At 39.8% G+C, this 27,001-nt stretch overlaps 1 protein-coding gene across 3 annotated transcripts in view; it reads right to left on the reverse strand.

The window, feature by feature from the left end:
- The window catches only part of LOC127957234 (uncharacterized), a 364,986-nt gene extending 353,207 nt beyond the window's left edge, over positions 1 to 11,779 (reverse strand). For all 3 annotated transcript variants that reach the window (XM_052555674.1, XM_052555673.1, XM_052555672.1), the window contains exon 1: positions 8,812 to 11,779. In XM_052555674.1, coding sequence (XP_052411634.1) covers positions 8,880 to 11,777 — 2,898 coding nt within the window. In that variant the 5' untranslated portion in view covers positions 11,778 to 11,779 and the 3' untranslated portion in view covers positions 8,812 to 8,879. The remainder of the gene's footprint in view (positions 1 to 8,811) is intronic.
- Between the last annotated feature and the right edge of the window lie 15,222 nt (positions 11,780 to 27,001).

Raw genomic sequence — 27,001 nt, forward strand, 5'->3', positions numbered from 1 at the left:
ACAGTAGCAAACTTTGTTTGTAGTTTGTACTGCAATTATACTAAAAGTGAACTTATATGTATACTAATAGTTAATTAATTAAATACTTTGAAGTATAGTCTCGGTAAACTACTAGTTTTATACTGCAAGCATACAGTTTTCTTTAAGTGAACTTTTAAGTATACTACTACTGTATGTCCTTATTTAGTTTTGAATTTGTATGTATTTTGTTGTATAAATATCTGAACATTAGGGGTGTAACGGTTCACAAAATTCACAGTTCGGTTCGATACGATTCACTGGTGTCACGGTTCGGTTCGGTACGTTTTATATACAGCAAAAAAATAAATAAAAAAATTGGCAGATACATTTCCTTGATTTTTATGTTTGTTTTATTAAATGTTTTATTCATTAAAACAAACAAAGTATGTTTTTTTTTTTTTACATTGAACAATGATGGAGCTATTTTTACCCATCTTCTATGGTGTTTTTTTTTGCAGTATACTGTATAAAACAAAAACAAAACAAATGAAAATGTTATATTGTTGTAGTAGTTATGAACAAATACAAAGATGTAACTTTTCATATGGAACTCTATAACTCTTTATATTGAGTGTGTTTTTACTCAGTTGGCTTATGTTTTTTTGGAACAAAGCAGGAATAACGGTCTGGCTGAAATGGGCGCGTGAAGGAATATTGTAATGGGGCTCAATTACGCATGTTCTTAAAACCTGCGTTTTCACTACAGAGTGAGGCGCTCGCTCACTCAGTGCGTGCTGAAGGCTCGTTGCAAAATGGCTAAAGGGTCTTTCACACAGGACGCGGAATGCGCTGCGCTGGACCCTGGGCTCAGCGTTGCCCTTCAGATACAATGCGATTTGCGCTGCACTATGCCAAGAGCAAAGTAGGTGGAGTTTTCAAAACTGCCCGTGCATACGTTCTATTTCTAACAGTTATTCTATCTAATAACGTGCAGGCCGGTTAATTGTATCGTACTGCTCAGGAAATTCCAACACAGTACAGTACTAGTCCATTTTGATTTCCGTGCTTGTTTGGATGCCCCAATCGATTGGTACAGTGCACCCAAACACCAGACCTGTTGGTTATTGGAGGATCTTCTATTTCTGGTCTGTTAAACGCATTGGCCATTTTGCAATGAGCCTTCAGCGCTTACTGAGTGAGCGAGCGCCTGACTGAGTAGCCTAACATAAACATATAAGTTGGTGTTATTTTTTCTTCTTCGGGGGTGTCAGGGGCGTTGCCTGTCACGTCGTTTGGGTTATTGGGATACCTTGTTGAATGCATATCATTATATTTCACAATTTTTTATTTATTTTCCAAATATAATTAATTAGTCCAACGAACCATTCGGTACATAATGCGTACCGCGTACTGAACCGAAAGCCTCGTACCGAACGGTTCAATACGAATACGCGTATCGTTACACCCCTACTGAACATACAAAACATCAAAAAAAAAAAAAAAGAACAGGGTATCTGCTTGTAAACATTTTTATTATTTTTTTATTTCATGCATTATATTTGTAAACACTTTAATGTGGGTAAGTTTGATAAAAAAAAATAAAGAAATAACCTTTTAAACAAAAAGCTGAAAAAAAGACTATTAATTGGATTCAGAATGATAATCAAAACTTATCAACACCCCAAACAATCAACACCCCAAAGCTTGACTGTAATTATTACCTCTTCATCGGTTGTCATTTTATTCCATAATGTTACAGTTTTGATGCTGTTTCAGATGATCGTGTTAGATTATGTGTTAGTATCTGTTGTTTCAAGATACTGAGTCAAGTATACTTAAATGTCATTTTAAGTATATTTCTGAGGAGTACATAAAGCCCATTTCTGAGAAGTACATAAAAAGTAAACTAAGAACATACTTTCCTATTTTTAGGTGAAAGAAGTATACTAATAGCACACTTGAAAAAACGTCTTTCTCAATCAGGCACGTGCAAGAAATACTCATTAGGGGTGGTCTCGGCCCGGAGCAGCGAGGTTCTTATCAGTTGGGAACACAAACATGTTTCTTTAGCGTGCTACTAATGGTCACTAATGGATTTAGAGCTCGCCTGCCAGACTGGGAGAAAGGCTCCGGTCCCCATATGTCCGTTTACACAAACAAGTCTAATAAAGTGGGCCTTAAATGCCCCCTGACCATGCTGTATACTGTAGGAGTCATGAGCGGGAACATGTACAGCCATTACGACACGGGGCGCCTTTGTCAATGGCACAAATTCAGCACGAATCCAAACACCCAAGATGCGCCTCTGCCATTATGAAGCGACACAAAGCCAGTGCCATTCATTTACAGCATCTATGTTAGAATGAAAGCCGGCTACTTTGACAGCTAGCTGTATCTTTGGTATTGCCAACAGAATTAAATCACTTTTAAGTGGTGCATTCTGAAAGAATATCTGCAGCGGATGCCATTCAGACAACAAATGCAGCGGCAAATCTGCAGATGCACTCACCATTGATTGCACAGATGACTTTAGCATCTGAAAAGCTTCCTTAAGTGTAAGCGAGTACGTGCCTTTCCTGAGTTATGGCATGTGTGCTGGATGCCATATCCATCTGTCTGCTTTGCACCTTTGCCTGAGTGTTGGGAATTCTTGCTCCCTCTTGAACGTGAAGCCAGTGTGTCAGCCCTAATCGAGAAATTGTAATGGAAAAGCTATTCTTTCTCAAGTGCTGCACTGTCAAAAAATCAGAACAAGGAGAATGATGGAGGGCCATAAAGCAGAGAAACATCTGATTACCGTGGCCCGCTGCAGTGTGGAGATGCATGACTTATAAGACGAGATTGCACTGCCGACGCAAAACACTCCAAACAAGATGGGCACTTTTTGGGGAAAGCCATTCCTCAGCATTATTGATTAATTCCTTCTGAGAACTGAAATAGATTCGATCGAATTTGCTTCACCACACACTCACCCTGCAGGAGAACACACTTTTATTTGCATGAGGAGTTTCAGGTGGAGAGACAAGTATTACTAAAAGAGATTCTGCAAATGAAGCACATGAACAATCGCTGTGATGTGTGCTAACGGTGATCTGGAGGAGACTAATGTGCCGGAGATCCTTGCCGTATGGATGCCTGTACAATTCTGCTTGCATTTAATAGATATGTGGTTATGTCTCAAAGAAAATCTGCATTTTCCTTTGAAAATGCATTGGAAGGATGCATACTGTACCATTATTTTTTCTGGCGTAAAAAAAGGTTAATTTTAAAGATGAATTGTTGTGCACAGAAGTCAGAACAGAAATAATTTTTGAGACTTCAGGTTGTAAAAAAGCTGGGTGTTGTTTATTTAGTCATTTACTACAAACAGTTGAAGTATTTTTTTACTTTTGCTCATCAAAGCTGCACTGATTTGATAAAAATATAGTAAAAACCTTACCATAGAAATAGATATTTAAAATAGATATTTTCTATATGAATATATATTAATTTATCCCTGTAATGAGAGCTGAATTTTCAGCAGTGACAGTGTCCCATGTTCTTTCATAAATTGAAAACTGTGATACACATTGAAAAGTTCAGTCAGTAGAATAAATAAGATTTATGTTTTTATTTATTTTAAGAAATTAGTACTTTTAACTCATCAAGGACACATTAAATTGATCATAAGTGGCAATAAATATTTTTTATTCCAAATCAATTCTGTTCTGTTGAACTCTATTCATCAAAGAATCTTTGAAAATAATTGTTTTTCTCATGATTTTCACAAAAATATTTGGCAGCCCAGCTGTTTTCAACATAATCAGAAATATTTCTTGGGAAGAAAATCAGCATATTAGAATGATTTCTGAAGGATCATGTGACACTGAAGAAGAAATTACATTTTAACATATTAATGTAGAAAATAGCTGTTTGAAATTATACAAATAAATAAATAAATCTGTTTTTACTGTATGTTACAGTAAATTAAATAAATGCAGTTTTAGTGAGCATGATCATTCAGCTAAACATATGCTTTTGCTTTGCATAATACGAATTGGAATAAATTACATGATGACAAAGCTTAATTACTTCTTTATCTTGAAACCTGATTTAGGAAAAGTTTAATCTTTAATCATTAATTACAGCACAGAACCTTTATCACAGCTGCTTGTACAAAAAGGTTACAAATAATAGTCAATGAACTGAGCTAAATAACAACTGGTGTAGAGTTTGTGGTGGTGTCAATAAATGACTCGGAGTTGTCTGGACGTGTCTAATGACTAGAGGCTTTAAATGAGAAGTTGCCATCAGTTCCAGCCATTTAAATTAAAATGTCCTCCGCTGATGGATGGCAGAACTCTCTCAAGCTAAACTCTCCAGATCTTTCTTTGTTTGGGCTCTTCAGACGCCCACCATACCTTCTGTGCCCAGTATGAGACATGTGACAGAACAAATGCATCTGACTCAGTACTGGCCAGCTGCTGTACATGCATGCTGCCAGAGTCGGTGGTCCATTAAGCATCATCTGCAGCAGGACTAGATCTATCTCCATATCCCTCGACCTTTACTTCTGGAGGGGAAAGTCAATGACTTGCACAGCGCACAGTCGAGCTTCAAATAGGCCAAGCGGAACTGCCGAATCAACATCGATATCATCGTGATTTGTTTCCTTAAAGCAGGATATCATTCATTTGCTTTATTGTACTGAGTGCAGAGACACCAACTCAACTCCAAGAAGAGCAGTGATGGAGAAACATATTTATCATTGTATTCGGGAAAAGCCAACACTGAATATAGGACACTGCGTTCTTTTAATAATTCAATAGGTTTTCATTCACTGTAAAAAAAAAAAAAAAAAAAAGGTTCTCAGAAACTATTGCATAATTCCATTGCATAATTCTCAGAATCCATTGCATAATTATTTTAGGTTACTGGGAAACTAAATAATTTTTTACTTTTTGGAAACGGCAAAATGACTGCATTTATCAAATCTAAAAGTATGCTATTCAGTTAAATTAAATATGCCGTCTATGTTTGAGAGTGAAGCGCAGCACTGTGTTCACGGAAACCACACAAAATTTACACAAGCATCATATGGTATTTTCAGTTTATTGGAGCAGCTCGGTTAACAGTAAATGGTGCTCCACACAAACTCATCTCTACATAATTATGCTCTGAATTTGAGTTACTGCATTCTTACACAATCCTCCCAATCTTGTTATGTAAAGAGCTTATAAACAAGCTTTCCGTAAAGAGAAACTTTAAAGGTGCAATAGAATGCATTGTTACAATATTTTAAACTGTTCTCTGATATCATAGAAGGTATGTGGGTTTGATAAAGGGCAAATATTTTCCAGAAATGGTTTTACATGTCAATTTACAACCCTAAGAATTTTCCCTAGAATGAAATGGAAATGTTATTACCTTATTTGGAAGGGTCATAAATAACAATGTTGATCTCTGCTCTGATTGGCTGTTTCACAGCGCGGCTCATTTTTCATTTCAGTAGCTCACATAGCAAACAGATCTCTGTTGTCCGGCGTGAACGATGGAGAGATTAGGCAACCAACCTTATATTTTTGAGCCTGTATCATACAAGGATACAGATTTTGAAAGATTTTGCAAGAATGTTAAGCATCCGTGGTATGAACATGATCGCTGCAAGACGTTGGAGGAGTGAACAAAGCTTGAGAGAGAGCTGTGAGTGAGGGCATGGACAGAGACCCAGATCCAGGTCAAGCTGGACTCATGATCTTGGGCTCTTCTTTTCCACTTTTCCGACACTTTAGAAATTTAATAAAGTAGGACTTTGCAGTTTAGGGTCAGCAATATCTTTATCTTATCTTAATCGCAAAACAATTAAAATAATTTCATTTTATTTTTATTTATTTATCGGTTTTTGTTTGTTTTAATAGAAATTTCTGGCAACTCTACATCAATGAGTCGACTGTGCAGGTCAGGCTGGCCAAGAACATGGGGTGTTATACTTTTTACAAATGTTGGGGGCGTGAACAATAATGATGCTGACTGTAACGCCACAGTCCCTGTTATATTGGGATTCGCCTCTTTTTCAGTGGCCTTTTGCATGTATGAGATTTACATGAGGAGGAGGAAATAATGATGTTTGAGGCTAATGGTATGTCATTTCCATGAACAGAACTTTTATTATTCAACTATGCCAAGGTAAAAACAGTTTTCTGTTCTATGGCACCTTTAAGGACTAAATGGAACTGAGATTTTTTCTCTCTTTCTAATATATGCATAATAGCCTAAGCATGTGCTAACCAATAACAAATCCTAAAGGACTCTTTTTTTATTCCCTGACAGGTATAGCATATTCTCAGACAAGATTTTGAATTTTTTGGATGAATTAATATAACATGTTGTTAGCATGGCACTTATTATAGTGAGACAGTTTTTTCCAAATATTTAAATACAAAGAAGTGCATGATGTGGTCAAAGGACAGTACAGTGGCTTTGATGTGTTTCCTTAATTTCCAGTTGAACATATACAGTAGAACATCAGTACGAACACACACATTTGCTGGAAAGTAAATTAATATAACTAATGTAATGTCATTACATTTACTTTAAGTATTGATTGAGGTGGTTGCCCTTACAAAAGGAAAATATATTTACCAATATATTTCTTAAAATATATTGTGATATATTGTAATATATTATTTTCCCTTTTTATTTTCTAATATTTTATATATTTGAATACATTTAATAATATATTGATGATACATATATTATATAATATATTGCAAAATATACAAATGATTGCCGTGTAACAACAATGAGTTTTACATAGTAATTAACTCAAATGATATATAGGGAATTTGAATAATTAATCAAGAATTTGATTAATATATATCTCAGATGACAGTTAATTGATTTAATTTTATTGATTATGAAAAATAGCTCAATTGCCAATACCAATACTAATCACAGGGCACTGTAATTTACTCATTAATATGTCAATATTACATTCTTCATATCAATTATTGTGATCTCTTACTGTAAATTACTGCAGATCAAACCGGGGTATGTCCAGCACACCACTGTAGACCTATCAATTTTCAATAAAGTTATCACGCCTTATAATTCAAGGAAAAGTATTCTCTGGCCATGAAAATATTATCCTATCCTTATGATAAATTTAGTTTCTAAATTTAGAGCTTGTAGCTATAGATCAGACACATCTCAGTGACTCGTAATGTGAGTGGGGTGGAGTCCAAAGCCAATCATTTTATATATGGGTTTTTAATAATTCAACTAGTAATACATCAAACTACAAATCACACAGAGTAAATATGCGTACGAAAATACAGACAATAAACATTTACAAGACATAACGGAATCCAAATAAAAGAGAGAGAGAGAGAGAGAGAGAGAGAGAGCGAGAGAGAGAGAGAGAGAGAGAGAGAGAGGGAGAAGTGGAGAAAGCGAGAGAGATCACAGAATGAGCTCAGGTATGAAAATCAGTCAGTAAACCTTAGTGGAACCAACAACAAATCAGATCATAACAACACTTTAAACCAGCATTTAAATCTCCATAGAGAAAGTGATACTTGCAGAAGTGTCCCATGTGAGTGTGGCGTGAGATCGGCGTCGAGCTTGTGAGCTTTGCGCGTTGAAACAGCCATGTGCCATGAAACGGAGGCCATGTGACGCGCGTGCACGCTGCGCTTGGCGTGAGCGTGGAGCACGTGGTCCTTTGTTCTGTCCTCGCGCGGTATTTGAAAGGTTCAACAAACATTGTTCCAGAATTCGTCTTCCTTGCGTGGAGAGGCGAATAGTTTAATAAACTTAGTAAAGAAAAGAAAAGAAAACGAACGAAACGAAAGCTTCCAAAGGAGCCATTAAAATGGCTTTTTCTCTCAGCCCCTGTGCTGAGGGGGTTCGCGCTATGAGCGCGGCCTATGGCCGCGCGGAAGCAACGTTGGAGAGCAGCGTGTCCGAGAACGGAGAAGAGAAAGAAGAGCAAGAAGAGGAGGTGGACCTTGTTTGGTCAATTCTTATAGCTTGAAATAGTTCACGCCCATTTTCGAGGGAGCATCCAATGAATGTCCGCGATCTGAAGCGGAGGGAAAGTTCCTTTGTCTCGGTTGAGACAACCCCCTGATGATTTAGGGCCTGTCCGATTTCATCAGGAATATTAAAGCAAGTTCATTATTCCAGATTAAATACATTTTTCATTACTTTGCTTTAGATAAGTGGGTCTGTCAAAGCATGACGATTAGAACAAGACTAGACATAATATATAAATGACCAAAGATCTAATTTTTAGATCGAATTACACATTTAAAGATTTGTTTAACACATGATAACACTGCAGATGTTGGGAAACATCTAAATGTACCAAAAGGGAATACGTAATACATTTATAAAACATGAAAACAGAAAGTTAATGAATACATTCCATAGAATGCATTGTTCAAAAGAAGCCAGTGACTTGGCTTCTCTCCTGTCCTGTGTGGTCGTAACTTTTACAACCTGCAAAAGTGGGGGTTGCAGAAACATGGCTTTCTTTGAGAAGGTTAAAGTGAGGAGAGACATTTCCTAAAGTATGAGCTTGCAACTTATACTCTTCACATAACAAGGATTAACCATTTTATGCAATACACAAACATTCAAAATACATATTTAATAAAGGACTTACAAAAGTAAGGAACAAAAAGAAAGGTTTCTTTTTGTGTGTGTGTGTGTGTGTGTGTGTGTGTGTGTGTTAAGGAATTTGCGGGGGTTTCAGGTATCCTTTGAGGCTCGCATGGGTATCGTAAAGTAATTTAAGTCCAGCCAGGCTGGCATTTAGTACCAACAGTCTGAATTTATAAAACAGAATTTAACCCATGAATCGCTGACCTGCATATCTGTTACATCTCCCCCTTTACGTCAGATGAAGTCCCTGTGTGGACATCATCGGACGGCAATCATCCGGATGGGCAGATGACAGGTGAATCGTGATGGTCATGCAGCAGGTGGGTCATGATGACAGGTGGTTCCTGAAGCTGAGGATTCAGCTTGGTGAGGTTCGGTATTGTCTTTGACTTTGCGTCCCTTTTCCGGGGATTCCATCGGAGACCTCCAGCCACAGTTGTCGTGAGTTTGGCTGTAGAGGTTTGCATCTCGTTGAGTATCCTGTATAGGATGAAGGTCACGCCAAGAGTAAGGGCGGGACCAATGACGGTGGAGATGCACCGTGCAGTGTCGGCAGCAGTCCAGGCTAGGACCGCAGATGACTGGTTCAGAATGGGCTGTCGAGACAGTGCTTGGAGGGCTGTATCGACAGGAGTAATGTCAATGTGTTGGGTGGTACCTTTCAGTACTTGGTCCAGCAGGTTGGCACGGGTGGCGGTGTCATGCTGGTCGTAGGTCAGCATAGCTGAGCGCACAGGAGTGTTGACGAGCCATCTGTTACCCACAATCTCTGCTTGCGTTTCTGTGACTTGTGTACGAGGCTTGGCTTCAGCAGGGCAGCGCGTATCGCTGACCCAGGGTTGCGGCTCGCAGATTCCTTCAGAGATGTGTCTGAGGAAGGGTTTGCTAAGGCAGAGATAATGAATGTTTTTGGTTAAAGTACACATGTGCATGTTTGGGGCCAGGTACAGCTGTGTGTCGCTTTCGTGGTAGGCCACCACATTTGGAATGTGTGTTTTGGTGTGGGTGTTGCTCTTCCACATCCTGACACTGACAATGTCTTTAGGTCTGTAGACTTGGTTTGACTCGCTGATGAGTTGGTTCAGGAGCACGTTCACTTCTCTCTGTTTGGGGTTTACGTGCCGTAGGAAGGCGCTATCCAGAGAGTTGGCCAGGTGTATTTGTAGCAGGTCAGCTGGCATGGTGATGGCGTAAGACAGCACAGTTAACACAAGGCTTAAGGGTATCATGTATGGTGGGGTTTTACTCGTGGTTAGGCTGTCTTTGGAGGAGCTAACCTCCCACAGCATGTCTGTTGTTAACGCTGTAAACAGCTGAGTCTGGGTAAAGTCCTTCTGGAAGACAGTAAACAGTGGTTTCGAGGAGTTTACAGTCTGGTTCGCTGCATTGACACTGGACATAACAATGTTAAACATTCTGGTGGCAGCAGCGGCTCTAAGCAAAGCTCCCGGGAACTGATTGGAGCGGTGGTGGTGTCCACCTAACTCTATTTGTGTAACCGTCACTTTCTCATATTGGCTGAACAGGTGTTTGACATCGGCCTCAGTGTGAGTGAGGGAGTCCTCTCTCCATCGGAACCTTGTACAGCTGTATTCGGTTACAGTGCTGGGGTAGTGTGCCCTGTCATCGGTAGTCAGGAGTCTCAGCGGTTTTCTCGGTGGCAGCTGTCCTCTCTTTGGCTGACAGCACGGCACGGCAAACCACAGCAGCATCCTGGTACAGATAATAGGGAGAGAGAGAGAGAAAGGGGAGAAAGAAACAAACAAGGCCTGTCTTTGGTTGGACAGGACAGTCTCTTTGCTTCGTGGGCGGCGACTGGGTTTAGCTCGCCCTCGCCCATGTTTTGCCACATCTTGCTGCTGGCATGATGCTTGCCTCAGTGTTGTGTCAGTGGCTCTGGTGCTGCGTGGTGCAGCACATGCTGCGTCATGGAAATATATTGGCAGTATCCCCCTTTTGCTCCGTGGCATTACACGCCCTGGCATTGTGATGTCAGACGGTGCACAACCCACAATATTGTTCTGTGCACGCAGCATGGTTTGTGTATCATGCAGTGGTCTGGGGCTTTTGTTGTCAGTGACTGTAGACTGGTTGCCAGGGTGGATGGAGGGGTCTGAGAGGTGGTAAAACAAAGTCATTATCAAGGTTTCAGAAGCCCGCATGTCCGCTATGTTGGTCTGTGTAGACAACGGAGCCTGCGTAAGCGATTCTGAGGTAGGCAGTTTAGCTAGTAAAGTTCTTGTGCTGTGTGTAATCACTTCAACCTTGAATGTGGGTGGGTGGGTTGGGAGTGACCACAGAATGTTGTTTAGTGTGCCAGTTTTGGCAAGGGTGTCAGTGTGATCTTTAAAGTCCTCGTCTAGACTTGGTAACTTTGAGTGTCCTTTTACCTTCTTCCAGTACACGATCACATTGTGTGTTTTTGTGATGTTATCACATTGCTGGAACAGGTGTTGGTGTTTGACATGCTTGTTTGCAAGTGTGAGTCCGAGTTCCACACATTCAGGTGAGGATTGGGAGAAACCCAGCGTGTGGTGTAAGGTTTGACCACCTTGCAGGTTGAGCCGAACAGCGACCCCTTTGGTGTAAGCTGGTACCACCGTACCCTGTTTGTTGACTAAGGTACAGAGGCTTGAACTTGGGCCTGTTGTTAGGGCGTTGTACTCATGGCTGGCTGCTGGGGTTCCCGTGACCTCTGTGACCTGACCGTCTGGCTCTGTGGGAGTTCCCGTGACCTCTGCGACCTGACAGTCTGGCTCTAGCAACCTGTGTGGCTGGAGAGAAAGAGGTTCTCGCACTTGAGCAAAGTCTTTTAGCTGTTTGAAGTTCAGAAAAGGGTCAAAGTGTTCTAGCAGGTCTTTGTCGATGAGCAATGTATGAGTGTTCATTGGTGGGACATACATGGGATGTATTAGACTCATCGGAACGAATGTCAGGTGAATGGAAACAACCTGTTCAAACTGGATGTCATCCTGTCTGTACACCTGTACATTCAGTTCATAAGTTTGAGGTGTAAGAGTTCGATCTTGTCTCTTAGCTTCAAATTGGAGTCTTTTGAAAAGGTAAGATGAGATCACCGTCAGGTTTAATCCTGTGTCGATCAGGTCTTCCTTGTTGACTCCTTTTTGACCCACCCCCTTTTTGACAGGGCTGCCCAGGAATGTTGGCATTAGGGCAGGTGGGACGATCGGTGGGTGATGAGGACCGGTCTTGTGTAGCTCGCTGCGAAGGCAGGTAGTCAAAACAGCATTTTCTGGTACCTTGTGTTTGTGGTACCTGGTGTGAGGACCTGTGCTGTCTCGTTCAGTTAGCTGTAACAGTTAGCTCTGTGGTCTGTAGATGACAGGCAGTGTTCTGGGTGCTTGGCTCATCTTCCTTGTGAGTTTTCATGTGAAGAAGCACTTTCAGCACCCTCAGGATCTCTGCTGTCTCAGACGTGGCTGCACTGTGTTGCCCTCTGCTGGCTTGGAATGGTATTGACTCTCTGTAAAAATGTCTGTGACTGTGGTGTTGTAGGGCGCCATCTAGGGTTAACTCCAAGCAGTGCTCAGAGACAGAGACTTTGGGGTATTTCACAGTCTTTTCACAAATCGTCTTTTGCTTGGTGCAAGCTTTGTGGGCTAAGTTCCGTAACTCTTGTGTAGTCCTGTTACGGGGACACGCTGGGACTCTGAGATGAAAACTCCAACTGGCATGTAGGTTTGGGAGGAACAGAGTTTTTAAGTTGAAATCCTGTTCCATACCTGGTTCGTTGCATGCTCCGAAGTAGGTGTTTCGTAGCTGACTACAGAAAGTCTGTGGGTTTTCAAATCGGCCCTGTTTGAGGTCCATAGCAATAAGGAGCCCATGGTCTGAGTTTGGATCAGAGAATTCAAGAATCAAAGTCTGTAGCAGTTGCTGGTAGTACGCTTTGACAGTCTCTGGTTGACGATCCAGAAAGCAATGCACATCACGGCTGGCCGTGATTTTTAACAGGTACAATGTGTTCACATCTGTCACGTTGGCGACAGTTTGCAAATGAAAGTCAATGGCTTGTAAAGAAGCATGAACATCATGTCCTCCTGCAGGATCTGGAATGACTGTAGAGATGCTTCTGGCTAGCTTGTGAAGTTCTCTGTGAGCAGTGCAGGGTTTGGTGACATGCGTTCTCTGGAAGGGTTCTTTTCCCTCCGTTGTTGACAGATGTTCTTGTAAGCTGGCTGGTGATTTCCTTAGAAGGGAGACTACACCCCCTTTTCCAGCTCTGGGTTCTTGGCTGAAAGGGTTGGAGTGGCGGCCCGGGAGAAATTTTGTGGTGTGCGTTTCTCCGATCCAGCCACTCTGTAATCTGTGAAATTGTCTCAGTTCTGTGTGAACAGTGTAAAGTTCATCTTGGAGCTTGTCTCTCTGCAGAGTAAGCTTGTTGAATTTAGCTTGGGCCGCTTGCAAGTGTGTTTTGTAGGCCCAGGTTTTATAGTCTTTTTTTTTTTTTTAGTTCAGTCTCTGCTCTTTTTAGGAGAGCGTCGCCTTGCTGGAGTTTTTTGTTGAGTTCTTTTCTGGCTTCTCTCTCCAGATGTTCTCTTTGATCTGTGTCGAGGCGAAGATCTTGCAGGGCATTGTGAAGTCTTTCAACTCCTTTCTGTAGCTCTGGATCTGTGTCGTCCTCTTTCTCGCGCTGGTTCTGGGTCTTGAGGAGAAGCTGATCAAGATGACTCTGGGTTGGGGCCTGGTCCTTCCAGGCCTCCTCCGCGATGTTGCTCCGTTCACTGAGCGGTGCCTGGGCGACGAGAATGGGAACTAGGCTTCCGAAGATCCTGGCGAGTTCTCTGTAGTAGTCGCTTTGGTTTGGATCGCGTGCCATCAGTTCATCTAGCTCGGTGTCTAGTTGCTCTGGGTGCTGCAGGTTAATGGCATCCTTGGGCAGGAAGGGGGTCGTCACTGCTTTCAACCATGTCGAGAGGTGGCCCCCGTGGACTGCCGGACTGGATGCCTGGAACATCCTGATTCTCTGTCGGCGAGAGAAGCACAGCACACACACACAAAAAGACCAATGCAAGTTCGTTCTGCGTTTAACGAGCTATATTCATACGGGCTGTGCCGTTTATGAGAATTTTGGGGCTGACTGATGCAAACAGTCAGACAGTTAAGTAGCCAATTAACTTGGGTCAACGAAGGACCTGAAATGGAGATTTGACAGGCAGTAGCCTAGCGGGTCGTGTGATGACACCGGCTGCTGGTTGTCGCTCTACTATTTAACTTCGTTGGTGGCTCCCAGGTTACTGTCTCTATGTGAAATGAAAGAAACAAATCACAACAGAACAGAGGGTAGAAAAGATCAAAGTAAAGCACAACACTTGAAATGAGATGAAAACAATAGAAACACAATGTGTTAGTGGGAATAAGGAGGCCTAAGCCTACTGCTAGGTTTTAAGATAGGGCCAACAGGTGAGTGGGCTATCTGGGTAGGAAACCTAGAAATATGGTGTGGCTTAAAGCAGTAAAAGGGTCAGAACACTTAAAATATATCCGGGGGAATATCTAATATTCTGTGGCTTATAATAAGTGGGTAGGTTTTATCACTTTTGGTTCACCTGGTTGAATTGAAGTCATTCAGGTGGGAACCAGTGGCTTGGTCAACCTCCCCGGTGCTCCCCAAACACTGATCCGCAGTGTCCCCGGTCCTCCGTTACTCTGGCGTGTCGCAGGACAGCACGGCTTGTGACTTTTAGCACAACCTTTGGAGTGCCAAAATTGCTGATGTCTCTTGAGACAAGAGGAACACCGGTCGGGCAGCCTTGCTCACTGGAAACCTGAGATGACTGTCCAATCACCAAGGGAGTTCTACAATCAAATACACAAAGGATGAACAAAGGAAACTTTAAGTTAATTAAGGTTTGGTTTGTTTAACATCAATTGAGTAACTATGTAGAAAGGAAAGGTAACAGCTTTACCTAAATAATGATAAAACAAAGAAAGGGAATTATAATAATGGTAATTATTAAAATAACCTAAATCAAAAGAGAGAAGAAATAATAAACATCAAATTAAAAGACAGGAATGAAACAAGGGAGAAGGAGTAGCTGGTTTTCACCACAAGGGGGGGAAGTACTGCTTCTCTGTCTTTAACCTGCTGAGCAGAAAACTTAATTCAAATTAAAAATTCAAAACTGGTTTAAATCAAAATTTAAAATAAGCATGTAAGAATTAAAAGGAAAATCTGAATAATATCCTATAATAACCATTGATAGCTTGTAAGTTATCATTAATGATCATGAAATTAATCAAACAGGGTGAGATTAATCAAAAGGGGTAAAAGTAGACATGCAGTTTCAAAACAGAATGGAAAAGACAGAGGTCTGTTAGTCGATTTAACAGGAGACTGCCACTAGATGGCTTACCTTCTAAGTGGGTCAATCAGTGGTTGACCTGACACATCTAGATTTCCACTATTAACAATTACATTTTAATTCAAATCATGTTTGAACTAAACTCAAAGTAAATGTAAACCGTCAAAGGCAGGGAACATTCTTTTGTTTCCCTGTAATAATATTCGCACGAGCAAGAGTGTAAATGCAAATAATTATCGAGAATTTAGACATCCAATTCAAATATACATCACAGGGGATTATAAATTAGCAATCAGAGCGCATTATCTGAAATGGCCACAGGTTGGCAGCTTTGCACTCACGCAAGCTGGAATCAGAAAGCAGGGTGTACCCTGAAATTTCTAACCCACGCCTTCCCTCTGGTGTTTAGATAGAGGAATTACAGTTTCAATATGACTTAGAAATTATCTGATCGTTTGTCAGGCTGATTTTCTGCATCAAAAATCACAAGTAACAAACCAAAGGTTTTAATCTCTGAGGTGCTATATTAACATAGGTTGAAGAAGGATCCGTTCACTTCCAAAACACAACTGTAATAAAAACAGGAATTTTCCAACTGTTGACTCCAATAAACATTTATCAAAATAGCACTTATGATTTAAATGTTTTAGGTTTAAAAATCGGGTAGCTAAGCCAATTTTAGACCAGGAGTTTTTATCGTTTATTTTTTTGAATATCATGTGGTTTACCATGAATTCACTAACGATATTTAATAACAAGGCCTTTTTACTGAATCAGAGGAACATCGCTCATGTTCAGATTTACATGTTGCAACTAATAAAAGATTTCTTCATCTTTTAATTATTCATATTAAAATGTTCTCACTGTAAAAAGATTTTGGTCTTTCTTAACAGGATACTTTTAACATTATACTGCAGTTTACTTTCATTAAAAATAACAGTGACTATACTGTTAAGTTTCTACAAATACCTAGCGCTGACTGACCAGCTTTTTGCCTCAGTCAGTTGAGTGGGTTCGCGTCTTGCGACTTATCTCACCAGTAACGTTACATAATTTCATAGCGCACGTGCAGAAATTATTAAAAACCATATACACAGATTGATTGCTCACAAAACGAAGTTTGAAATAGCCGCGTTCCTCCACCAAAATGTAACAACAATGAGTTTTACATAGTAATTAACTCAAATGATATATAGGGAATTTGAATAATTAATCAAGAATTTGATTAATATATATCTCAGATGACAGTTACATTTAATTTTATTGATTATGAAAAATAGCTCAATTGCCAATACCAATACTAATCACAGGGCACTGTAATTTACTCATTAATATGTCAATATTACATTCTTCATATCAATTATTGTGATCTCTTACTGTAAATTACTGCAGATCAAACCGGGGTATGTCCAGCACACCACTGTAGACCTATCAATTTTCAATAAAGTTATCACGCCTTATAATTCAAGGAAAAGTATTCTCTGGCCATGAAAATATTATCCTATCCTTATGATAAATTTAGTTTCTAAATTTAGAGCTTGTAGCTATAGATCAGACACATCTCAGTGACTCGTAATGTGAGTGGGGTGGAGTCCAAAGCCAATCATTTTATATATGGGTTTTTAATAATTCAACTAGTAATACATCAAACTACAAATCACACAGAGTAAATATGCGTACGAAAATACAGACAATAAACATTTACAAGACATAACGGAATCCAAATAAAAGAGAGAGAGAGAGAGAGAGAGAGCGAGAGAGAGAGAGAGAGAGAGAGAGAGAGGGAGAAGTGGAGAAAGCGAGAGAGATCACAGAATGAGCTCAGGTATGAAAATCAGTCAGTAAACCTTAGTGGAACCAACAACAAATCAGATCATAACAACACTTTAAACCAGCATTTAAATCTCCATAGAGAAAGTGATACTTGCAGAAGTGTCCCATGTGAGTGTGGCGTGAGATCGGCGTCGAGCTTGTGAGCTTTGCGCGTTGAAACAGCCATGTGCCATGAAACGGAGGCCATGTGACGCGCGTGCACGCTGCGCTTGGCGTGAGCGTGGAGCACGTGGTCCTTTGTTCTGTCCTCGCGCGGTATTTGAAAGGTTCAACAAACATTGTTCCAGAATTCGTCTTCCTTGCGTGGAGAGGCGAATAGTTTAATAAACTTAGTAAAGAAAAGAAAAGAAAACGAACGAAACGAAAGCTTCCAAAGGAGCCATTAAAATGGCTTTTTCTCTCAGCCCCTGTGCTGAGGGGGTTCGCGCTATGAGCGCGGCCTATGGCCGCGCGGAAGCAACGTTGGAGAGCAGCGTGTCCGAGAACGGAGAAGAGAAAGAAGAGCAAGAAGAGGAGGTGGACCTTGTTTGGTCAATTCTTATAGCTTGAAATAGTTCACGCCCATTTTCGAGGGAGCATCCAATGAATGTCCGCGATCTGAAGCGGAGGGAAAGTTCCTTTGTCTCGGTTGAGACAACCCCCTGATGATTTAGGGCCTGTCCGATTTCATCAGGAATATTAAAGCAAGTTCATTATTCCAGATTAAATACATTTTTCATTACTTTGCTTTAGATAAGTGGGTCTGTCAAAGCATGACGATTAGAACAAGACTAGACATAATATATAAATGACCAAAGATCTAATTTTTAGATCGAATTACACATTTAAAGATTTGTTTAACACATGATAACACTGCAGATGTTGGGAAACATCTAAATGTACCAAAAGGGAATACGTAATACATTTATAAAACATGAAAACAGAAAGTTAATGAATACATTCCATAGAATGCATTGTTCAAAAGAAGCCAGTGACTTGGCTTCTCTCCTGTCCTGTGTGGTCGTAACTTTTACAACCTGCAAAAGTGGGGGTTGCAGAAACATGGCTTTCTTTGAGAAGGTTAAAGTGAGGAGAGACATTTCCTAAAGTATGAGCTTGCAACTTATACTCTTCACATAACAAGGATTAACCATTTTATGCAATACACAAACATTCAAAATACATATTTAATAAAGGACTTACAAAAGTAAGGAACAAAAAGAAAGGTTTCTTTTTGTGTGTGTGTGTGTGTGTGTGTGTGTGTGTGTGTGTGTGTGTGTTAAGGAATTTGCGGGGGTTTCAGATATCCTTTGAGGCTCGCATGGGTATCGTAAAGTAATTTAAGTCCAGCCAGGCTGGCATTTAGTACCAACAGTCTGAATTTATAAAACAGAATTTAACCCATGAATCGCTGACCTGCATATCTGTTACAGCCGCTTTCAATATATTGCAATATATTGGAAAAAATTAAATTATATAAGAATATATGCCTAATATATTACATGATATTTTCCAATATACTGCAATATATTTTTGTTTCATAAGGGTGGAGTGTAACAAAAGGCTTCACAGTTCCGTAGTAAACGTGCTAATGAAATATTAGGAACAGTTCTGTTCATTTACACTAATGTTATCAACTGTAATCACTTTGAAATGAAGGTTTTCTCTTTTCAGTGACTGTAAAAAGTGTTTGCCCCATGCTGATTCAGCCTGCAAACTTTGTAATCATGTTACATGTATCATTTAACAATTTGTTTTGAGAAAAATTGCTTTGCATAGCTTCACAATGTCACGCTCCATTCCAGCCCGTGTTGGAATAATATCTGTTCGGTTTTGAACACTTTATGAAAACAGCTGATTGAAAATTGCACTGTTTATGGAAATTTCTATTCATATGGGTTGGACTGTAAAGCTTGTCTAAGCGAGAAATAGTAATGGAGTGGGCGGGGCTTAGTGGAGCATCAAGAGAAAAGTAAGGAGAAAAACCGGCAGCAAGTGATGCAACCTGCAAATGTTTGCCAAAAACATTCATTAGTACAATATGCAGTCGCAAGAACAATATACGGTGGATAAATCATAATGTTGCACTGCTTTCAACTTGTCGTGCGTTATTTTGCTCACTAATCATACTCAAAAGAACAATATGTTTCAGGCTTTTTAATGTCAGCTGTAAGACCTGCATGCACTGTATCGTAACATTTTATAATTACCCTTTTGAAAATACATTACCGTGGCTGCACCGCAGAACAAAACCATTTATTTATATGACTAAAATAACTTTTTTCTTTCTATTTCATAATAGCTAATGACCAGTGACTAATTGCCATAACAATACAAGCGTCGGGGCTCACAATCAACGCTGTCCTTATCAGAAACATACACTACAGTTACAGTACATACTCTCAGAAAGAGAAATCAAGGGCCCAGGATCGAGGGCATACTGGCAATTCTAGGAGTCTCAGCAAAATACTGTTAGCAGAAAAAATACCACAGAAGCTAAGTAAGGAGTTTTCACTGAATTAGACAACATAAAGAGAGTCAAATGGGTCATTATCAATGCGACTTGGAGAAAGATCTCAGTGGATAACTAAAGGAACAACATGGCAGATGACGTGTTGAGCATCACATCGCCTCAGAATCAGTTATTTTAGTAACATCCATACATCATGCTTCATTCATTACTGCATGATTTGGGTTCAGAGCAAAAGTTTCTAAATACAAATGCACACTTAGAATCGACTCCAGAACATTTACCTGCTTAATTGATGTAGAAATAACGAAGGAATAGACCACATCTGTCTATGAAATGGCTTTTGAGTCAACTGTCCAGTTACTTGTTCCCTTGAAAAAGTATATAAAAAAAGTTGTAATATAAACAGTAAAACTTAATGTGTCTTTAGTGTGAGTGTGTTAATGTGTCTCAAATGTAATTGGACAAATAAATATATATTTTTTTATAATTTGTTGAGAATCCTTTGCAGGCAATGACTGCAATAAGTCTTGAACTCATGGACATCACTAAAGACTGGGCTTCCTCCTTTGCAATGATTTGCCAGGACTTTACTGCAGCTGACTTCAGTTGTTGTTTGTTTGTGGGTCTTTCTGCCTTTAGTTTTGTCTTCAGCAAGTGAAATGCATGCTCAATCAGGTTGAGATCAGGAGCATGACTTGGCCAATGCAGAAAAATCCACTTGTTTACTTTCAAAAACTCCTGGGTTGCTTTTGCTGTATGTTTTGGGTCATTGTCCATTTGATACTATGAAGCATCATCCAATAAACTTTCCTGCATTTGACTGAATCTGGACAGAGGGTAAATCCGTACACTTCAGAATTCTTGCAATCTTCTGCCAAATCTAATCTGGCCTTGTTTGCACCTTGTGGTTAAACACACTTACCTCCTGGAGAGTGTTCATCTCTTGGCTGGATATTGTGAAAGTGTTTTTCTTCAGAGGTTTCGATCATCCATCACTGTTGTCCTCTGTGGACATCCAGGTCTTTTTACATATGTTGCTGAGCTCACCAGTGCATTCTTTTTTTTTTTTTTACTCAGAATGTACCAAACTGTAGATTTGGCCACAAACTTTAATGTTCCGGTTTTCTCTCTGATAGATTGTTTTGATTTTAAAGCCTAACAATTGTCTGTTTCACTTTTATAGAGAGCTCCTTTGACTGCATGATTTGGGTTCAGAGCAAAAGTTTCTAAATACAAATGCACACTTCGACTCCAGAACATTTACCTGCTTAATTGATGTAGAAATAACGAAAGAATAGACCACATCTTTCTATGAAATCCATCTGTCCAATTACTTGGTCCCTTGAAAAAGTGTAAAAAAAGTTTTAGTCTCTGGTTGTAGTTATTTTAGTGATTCAAGTAAAAAAAAAAAATACCTGGGCAACTAGGTGAAATATGTTTTAAACTGTTTTAAACTTTACCATAAAATAAAAACTTATTTGTTTTGATATTTTATTTCATGTAATGATTATTTTATTGAAATTATTTGTTCTTACTATTTCAAATAGCATTTTTATTTTAATATTTTCATAGTTTTATTAACTATTAGTTTTCTTTTTGATTTTTCCAAGTAATGATAATAACCCTGCTCAGAATGATCACTAACACAAACCATTCAGCTGTGAAATTAAAGTATAATGAATACCTATTTTTGTCAACAAAAATCCATTGGTATAAAAATGTATTTTCCATGTCATTTTAGAATACCACATATGTTAGTGTTGAAATAACTGTGAATACATGATCTTAGAAGCGGGACGGTTTGCACAAGACAAGAGAAACACAAAAATTGTGTGCTCGCTGTGACCTAATGATCCAAAGTTATTAAAGTGCTGTGGATACGCGTCACACATGTCCGGAGAAGAGTGTGAATCATCCTGTGGCTCCTTTTTAGAAATAAAGCGGGGGAGCACAACAACATTATTTGATTTTAACACAGAAAACAGTGATGTTCGCATCATATCTCAAGATCGCTCACTAACAAATAAAATAACAGTGTTACTGTTTGAGCTGCAGTCACAGAAAAATCGCTCATGTACAGCTATGCTAGGCTCCACAGTACTTTCATGGATGTGTATATGTAATTAATACATTTACAAAAGTATAATTTCCACCACTGTACATGTAGGAGCAGTTTTGCACACGAGAGCAGAAGAGCATAAACATACTGGTCAAAATTTGAGATTAATAATTTTTTATTTTTTATTTTTTTTTATGTAGTCTTTTCTGCCCACTGCATTTATTTGGTCATAATCAGTAAAATCAATAACGTTTTGAAATATTTAAATTAATTATTTTCTATGTCAATAAATTGTAAAATGTCGTTTATTGCTGTGATCAAATCATCAAAGATGAATTTCCAGCATCGCTGCTCAAGTCTTGAATGTTACATGGTCCTTAAAAAATCACTCTAATTTGTTACACAATTATTATTGGTGCTCAGTATTTATTATGGTTCTTATAATTAATGTTACTTAAAAAAAAGGATTCCATGATGAAAAGAAAGCTCAACAGAACTTTTACAGTATTTATTTGAATCCAAACTAAATCCATACTTGATAAATAAAAATTAATTATTTTAAAAAAGTTTAGTTGATCACAGGAATAAATTACATTTTACTACTGAATTAATGTAAATTTCACTGTATTTCTAAACAAATAAATGCAGTCTTTGTGAGCAGAAGATACTTTTTTCAAAAACATAAATAAATCTTAATTGTTCCAAACATTTGACCTGTACTGTACACATAGCATTCTCTTAAAAGGAATAAGTCAGAATGAGTCAGTCAAGTACAAACATACACAACATTAGCAAGCAGATTGAATGTCCAGTTGCTCTCCAGAGAGCATCACACCAGGAGATCTGAAGAGGAACAAGAGGAGGACTTGCAAACTGAGCTGTAGATTAATGGAAGCGTGGCCTCGTTCTGTAACACACGCCGCCAGAAGCAGCCCAAAAGAGCATCTGAACGATGAAGCCTTTTAGTCAAATCAGATTTAGAGCAATTACGTCCATGAAACGCAGCTATCATCCATGTCCCAGTGGACGGCAATGGATACAGACAGTACATGTCTGGCAACTTGACTGTAATGGGACAGCTATTTAAGACATATTGCATCATTTCCCGACTGTTATCTCATATGAATGGCTGGAGGAGGTCGTCCAGGGGCAGCATGGTGAAATCTATGAGCATAAACATTCAGTTTGGGCAAGCCATCACTAATCATTCACACTACAAGGAGTTCGATTAGTTTATTGTTATTGTGGTTGTATTGTTTAGCTTTCTACTTCCTCGAGTTCAAGCATATATGGCTCTATCACAGCGTTTACCATCTCGAGTATCAAAACACATGAGAAGCTGTAAAAGAGGGTGTGGCTACAGATAGATAGAGTCAGCCAATCACAGCAGTGGGTGTTTACTTCTGTTTCTGCAAGAGGACACGCCCCTTCAAATTTAGTGTTTTTCACAAATAGTGAAAATTAGTATGGAATATAAATGTTTTCAGAGATATTGTAACTTTTTTTATGAAAAGTAAAATAAAATAAACATTACATACCTACTGACCTCGAGCAACCAAATATAAAAATCTGAAACATGGCATTTCATGACTCCCTGTCAAGGGAACTTCGAACTGCGTCCTCTGAAGGGACACTATGGGGAACACCTCGTCGTGACCCGTGTCTGAAGCATACTTTGAAAAACGCCAACGTGTTGGCCGGCGACAGCCTATGACGTCGCTACCGACGCGACTATAAATATGTGCCCGTAAGACCTGTCACTTATCTTCTTCGTCTTCATTGACTGTTTTGTTTGAAGGGTGCATCTGCGCGCTCTGCTTCGTTCCCTTTCTGAAGATGATTAGCCCTGGGATCCATGGGCTTCATTCAACCAGTGTGTATTTGTTATACACCCCAAGCATCGCTTCCCTCAACATGAGGGGCTGTGTGGACTCCCACATTTTGTGGTTATCAGGTAGTAGGCTTCATCAGGCCTCACCAGGCTTCCCTGGAGTCGAGTTCCATATTACTTTCCACTGAGGTGGTTATCTGGTAACAGGTAGCAGGCCTCTTTAGGCCTCTCTGTAGGTGAACTCCCACATACTGTGGTTATCAGATAGTAGGCTTCATAGGTCTCTCTGAAGGTGAGCTCCCACATACTGTGGTTGTCAGGTAACCTTTCATGACACACGCTAAGCCTGTGTACTTTCTCAAAACCACATGGTGGTCAGTGTGCACGTTAATGCTTTGCGCACTGTCTGAAATCCACATAAGGGGTAAGTGTGCACGCAAGGCTCCTCACACTTTCTTGAATCCTGTACGGTAAGGGTTACGCGCTCCGCTTCATTCCCTTTCTTAAGATGATTAGCCCCGAGGTTCCTAGGACTTCATTCAACCAGTGTGTATTTGTTATACACCTCAAGCACTGCCCCTCAACATGGGGGGCTGTGTGGGCAATTCTCGTGGTAGTTAGCAGCGCTCCCCTTTTCTGAAAGGGTCGCCTATGAGCATGCTGCTCGGAGCTCGGACTCCTCCTCTCAGCGGGAGACTGAATTCTAGTGCTCCAGTACTACATACTGTTTTGAGATGCACTGTGAGAGCAGGCATCCAGCTGAGGCAGGGGCTGAGCCTCGGGAATGGCGCCTTCGCACCAAGGTGTTGAAGCAGAGTTGGAAAGGTTGGCCAGATTTGGGTGGATCGGTTTTGCGGCTCGAGAGAGCATCGCACTATCCCCTCTGGCTTCCTCTGACTCATCCAGCTCCATTGGGGCTGGACGCCATGGTACAGGCATGGCCGAGGCTTCATCTGTACATTCCGTCCTCCAATTGCTCTGCTCCCGGGCCATTCCATTTACGAGCTGCTCTATCAGAGTGCCACGAGAGCCCCTCCTTTGTGACAGGCAAGACTTGGTAATAAACAGTGCTAGGTTCTTAGCCATATCCCTTTAAAGGAATCTTTTGTAGGGCTGCAACAACTAATCGATAAAATCGATAATAATCGATTATGAAAATCGTTGTCAACGAATGTCATTGTCGATTAGTTGGTCTGCTCACGTCACGGGAAGCGGTACTGATGACGTCACTTTCATGACAACAGTCACATGCGAAATGGCAGAGAGTAATGTTAATCGGAGAGAAATGACAGATCAATCGGCGGCAGAAAAAAGTGTGCGACCCAAGTCATCTAAGGCATGGGAGCATTTTACATTAAATGCAGCAAATAAGACTGTAATCTGCAAGTTATGCAAAGCTGAGCTTGTGTGGCATGGAAGTACCACAGTGATGCACGAACACATGAAGAGGAAACACGTTGTCACGGATGAAGGTGAAACATCAGCACGGTAAGCAAAAACTGTAGCCTATATTCTCATTATATGAAAATAGTATAGTCTGGTTTAATTCAATGCTACTGTGTAAACAGCTTTGTTGACCAACTTCGGGACAGTCACACTAGATCTATTTTGTCTCGAGCATCAGGTTGCGCAATCAGTTCGCTCGCAACATAAGTGATGCATTATAATAGCGCTACCGCAGAAATAGGTTAAATTAAATGGTTAAAGGCAAATTAAATATAAAGGCAGTTAATAACAGCAGTAGTAAAAGATTGTTTTTTTAGTCACTGTAGTCAGTGGTTTTTAGCGAATGCATAATTTTTCCTGTCCTGAGTTTATTGATTTAAAAACGATTGTATTGCTTTCACTAAAGAAAATAGTCCGTTTCGTCTCTACGGTTAGAATCCTGCGTCAATAGCAACGCTCTGTTTTTCATGGCAACGATGTGTTATATTTCGCAGCGAGTGGTCTGTTATCAATAAATATATACATTCTACATTGGAATTCAACCAAGGCAAGACTTGGAATTCAACTAAGCCATGTAATAAAAAGTTTAAAAAAAAGTTTCGATCTACTGCGGCTCTACTACGTTCACACGCTTGTTTTCATTCTTTCTATATTTAATTGATCAATATATTTCAATTATAATTCATTTAATTTTAAATAAAAATTTAATTTATTATATATTTTAGATGTTTTGGTTTATATCTTTACATCTGAACATCATGTCTGTGTAAATTTGTTTTACCAAAATTGTTAAAACATAATATGTTGTATATAATTTTGATTTTTTTTTCTTAATCATGGTTGTCAACTTGCCAACAGTAATTATCATTAAAAACAATGCAAATATTGATTTACACATAAATTGTCTCTCCTTGCATACTCAAATGTTGTTTTTTTTTATTTCAGAAAGAAACAGCTCACCATGACTGAATTTGTTCAGAGGAGAAATCCCCCATGCACTCCTCAACAAGCAGCCATTGTAACAGATGTCATACTTAATATGTTGGTAACTGACATGCGGCCAATGTCAATGGTGGAAGATGAAGGATTCAAAAAAATGGTAGGCACACTCAACCCAGGATACATTCTTCCCTCAAGGACCCACTTCACAAAATAATGGAGAGGAAGTATCAGGAGGCATTCCAAAAAATTAAGAGTGCTATAAACACCACCAACAGTAGAATGGCTTTAACTACTGATTAGGGGTGTAACGATACGCGTATTCGTATTGAACCGTTCGGTACGACGCTTTCGGTTCGGTACGCGGTACGCATTATGTATACCGAACGGTTCGTTGGAGTAATTAATTATATTTGAAAAAAAAAAAAAAAGAGAGAGAAAGAAATATAATGATATGCGTTCAACAAGGTAGCCCAATAACCCAAACAACGTAACAGGCAACGCCCCTGACACTCCCGAAGAAGAAAAAAACACCATCTTATATGTTTATGTTAGGCTACTCAGCAGGCGCTCGCTCACTCAGTACACGCTGAAGGCTCGTTGCAAAATAGCCAATGCGTTTAACAGACTAGAAATGAGAAGATCCTCCAATAACCAACAGGTCTGGTGTTTGGGTGCACTTTGGATTCCCTTTAAGCTATAATGGTGATGGCAAGAGAGTGGTGGATAAATAAACAACGGTATGTCGCATCTGCAACATGACAGGGTACACCAGCGGGATTACAAAAAAAAAAAAAAAAAAAAAAAAAAAAAAACCAGCGGGAATATCTGGGATATATGCGTCAGTACTATCTGGGAAAAGACGAAAAAAAGGAGAAACATGCACGCAGCAAACTATCCCTGCAGCATTTAGACACTATAGCTTACAGGGAATCCAACCCAAACACCAGACCTGTTGGTTATTTTAGGATCTTATATTTCTGGTCTGTTAAATGCATTAGACATTTTGCAACGAGCCTTCAGCGCGTGCTGAGTGAGCGAGCGCCTTAGGGGCCGTTCACATATCGTGCCTAAAAACGCATGGAAAACGCTAAGCGCGTCTTTCTCCTGAGGCGTCTGTCTTTGCTAAGCAACAATGACGTGCTCTCTCCATGAGACGCGGAAATTTCAGCGAAGGATAAATGGATTTGCAGCTCTAAAAATCGCTTGCAGTAGCTCTGCTACTGAATTTATTTCAAAATTGCAATCCATATACAACTATGATCAGCTGTTCCTTCATCTTGGCTGAGCTCTCAACGTTGTTACGGGAAAGGATGAAGCTGATTGGTTGGTTCTTGTCACATGACCCGCGGTGCGCTTGCGGCATTCTGAAAAGTTGAGATGTTTTTACATTTTGCTGTATCTAAAACGTATCGAACCGAACCGTGACATCAGTGTATCGTATCGAACCGAACCGTGAATTTTGTGAACCGTTACACCCCTACTACTGATATATGGACAAGTGTTGC

This window comes from Carassius gibelio, chromosome B5 (genome assembly GCF_023724105.1).
Source record: "Carassius gibelio isolate Cgi1373 ecotype wild population from Czech Republic chromosome B5, carGib1.2-hapl.c, whole genome shotgun sequence".
Taxonomy (NCBI): Eukaryota; Metazoa; Chordata; class Actinopteri; order Cypriniformes; family Cyprinidae; genus Carassius; species Carassius gibelio.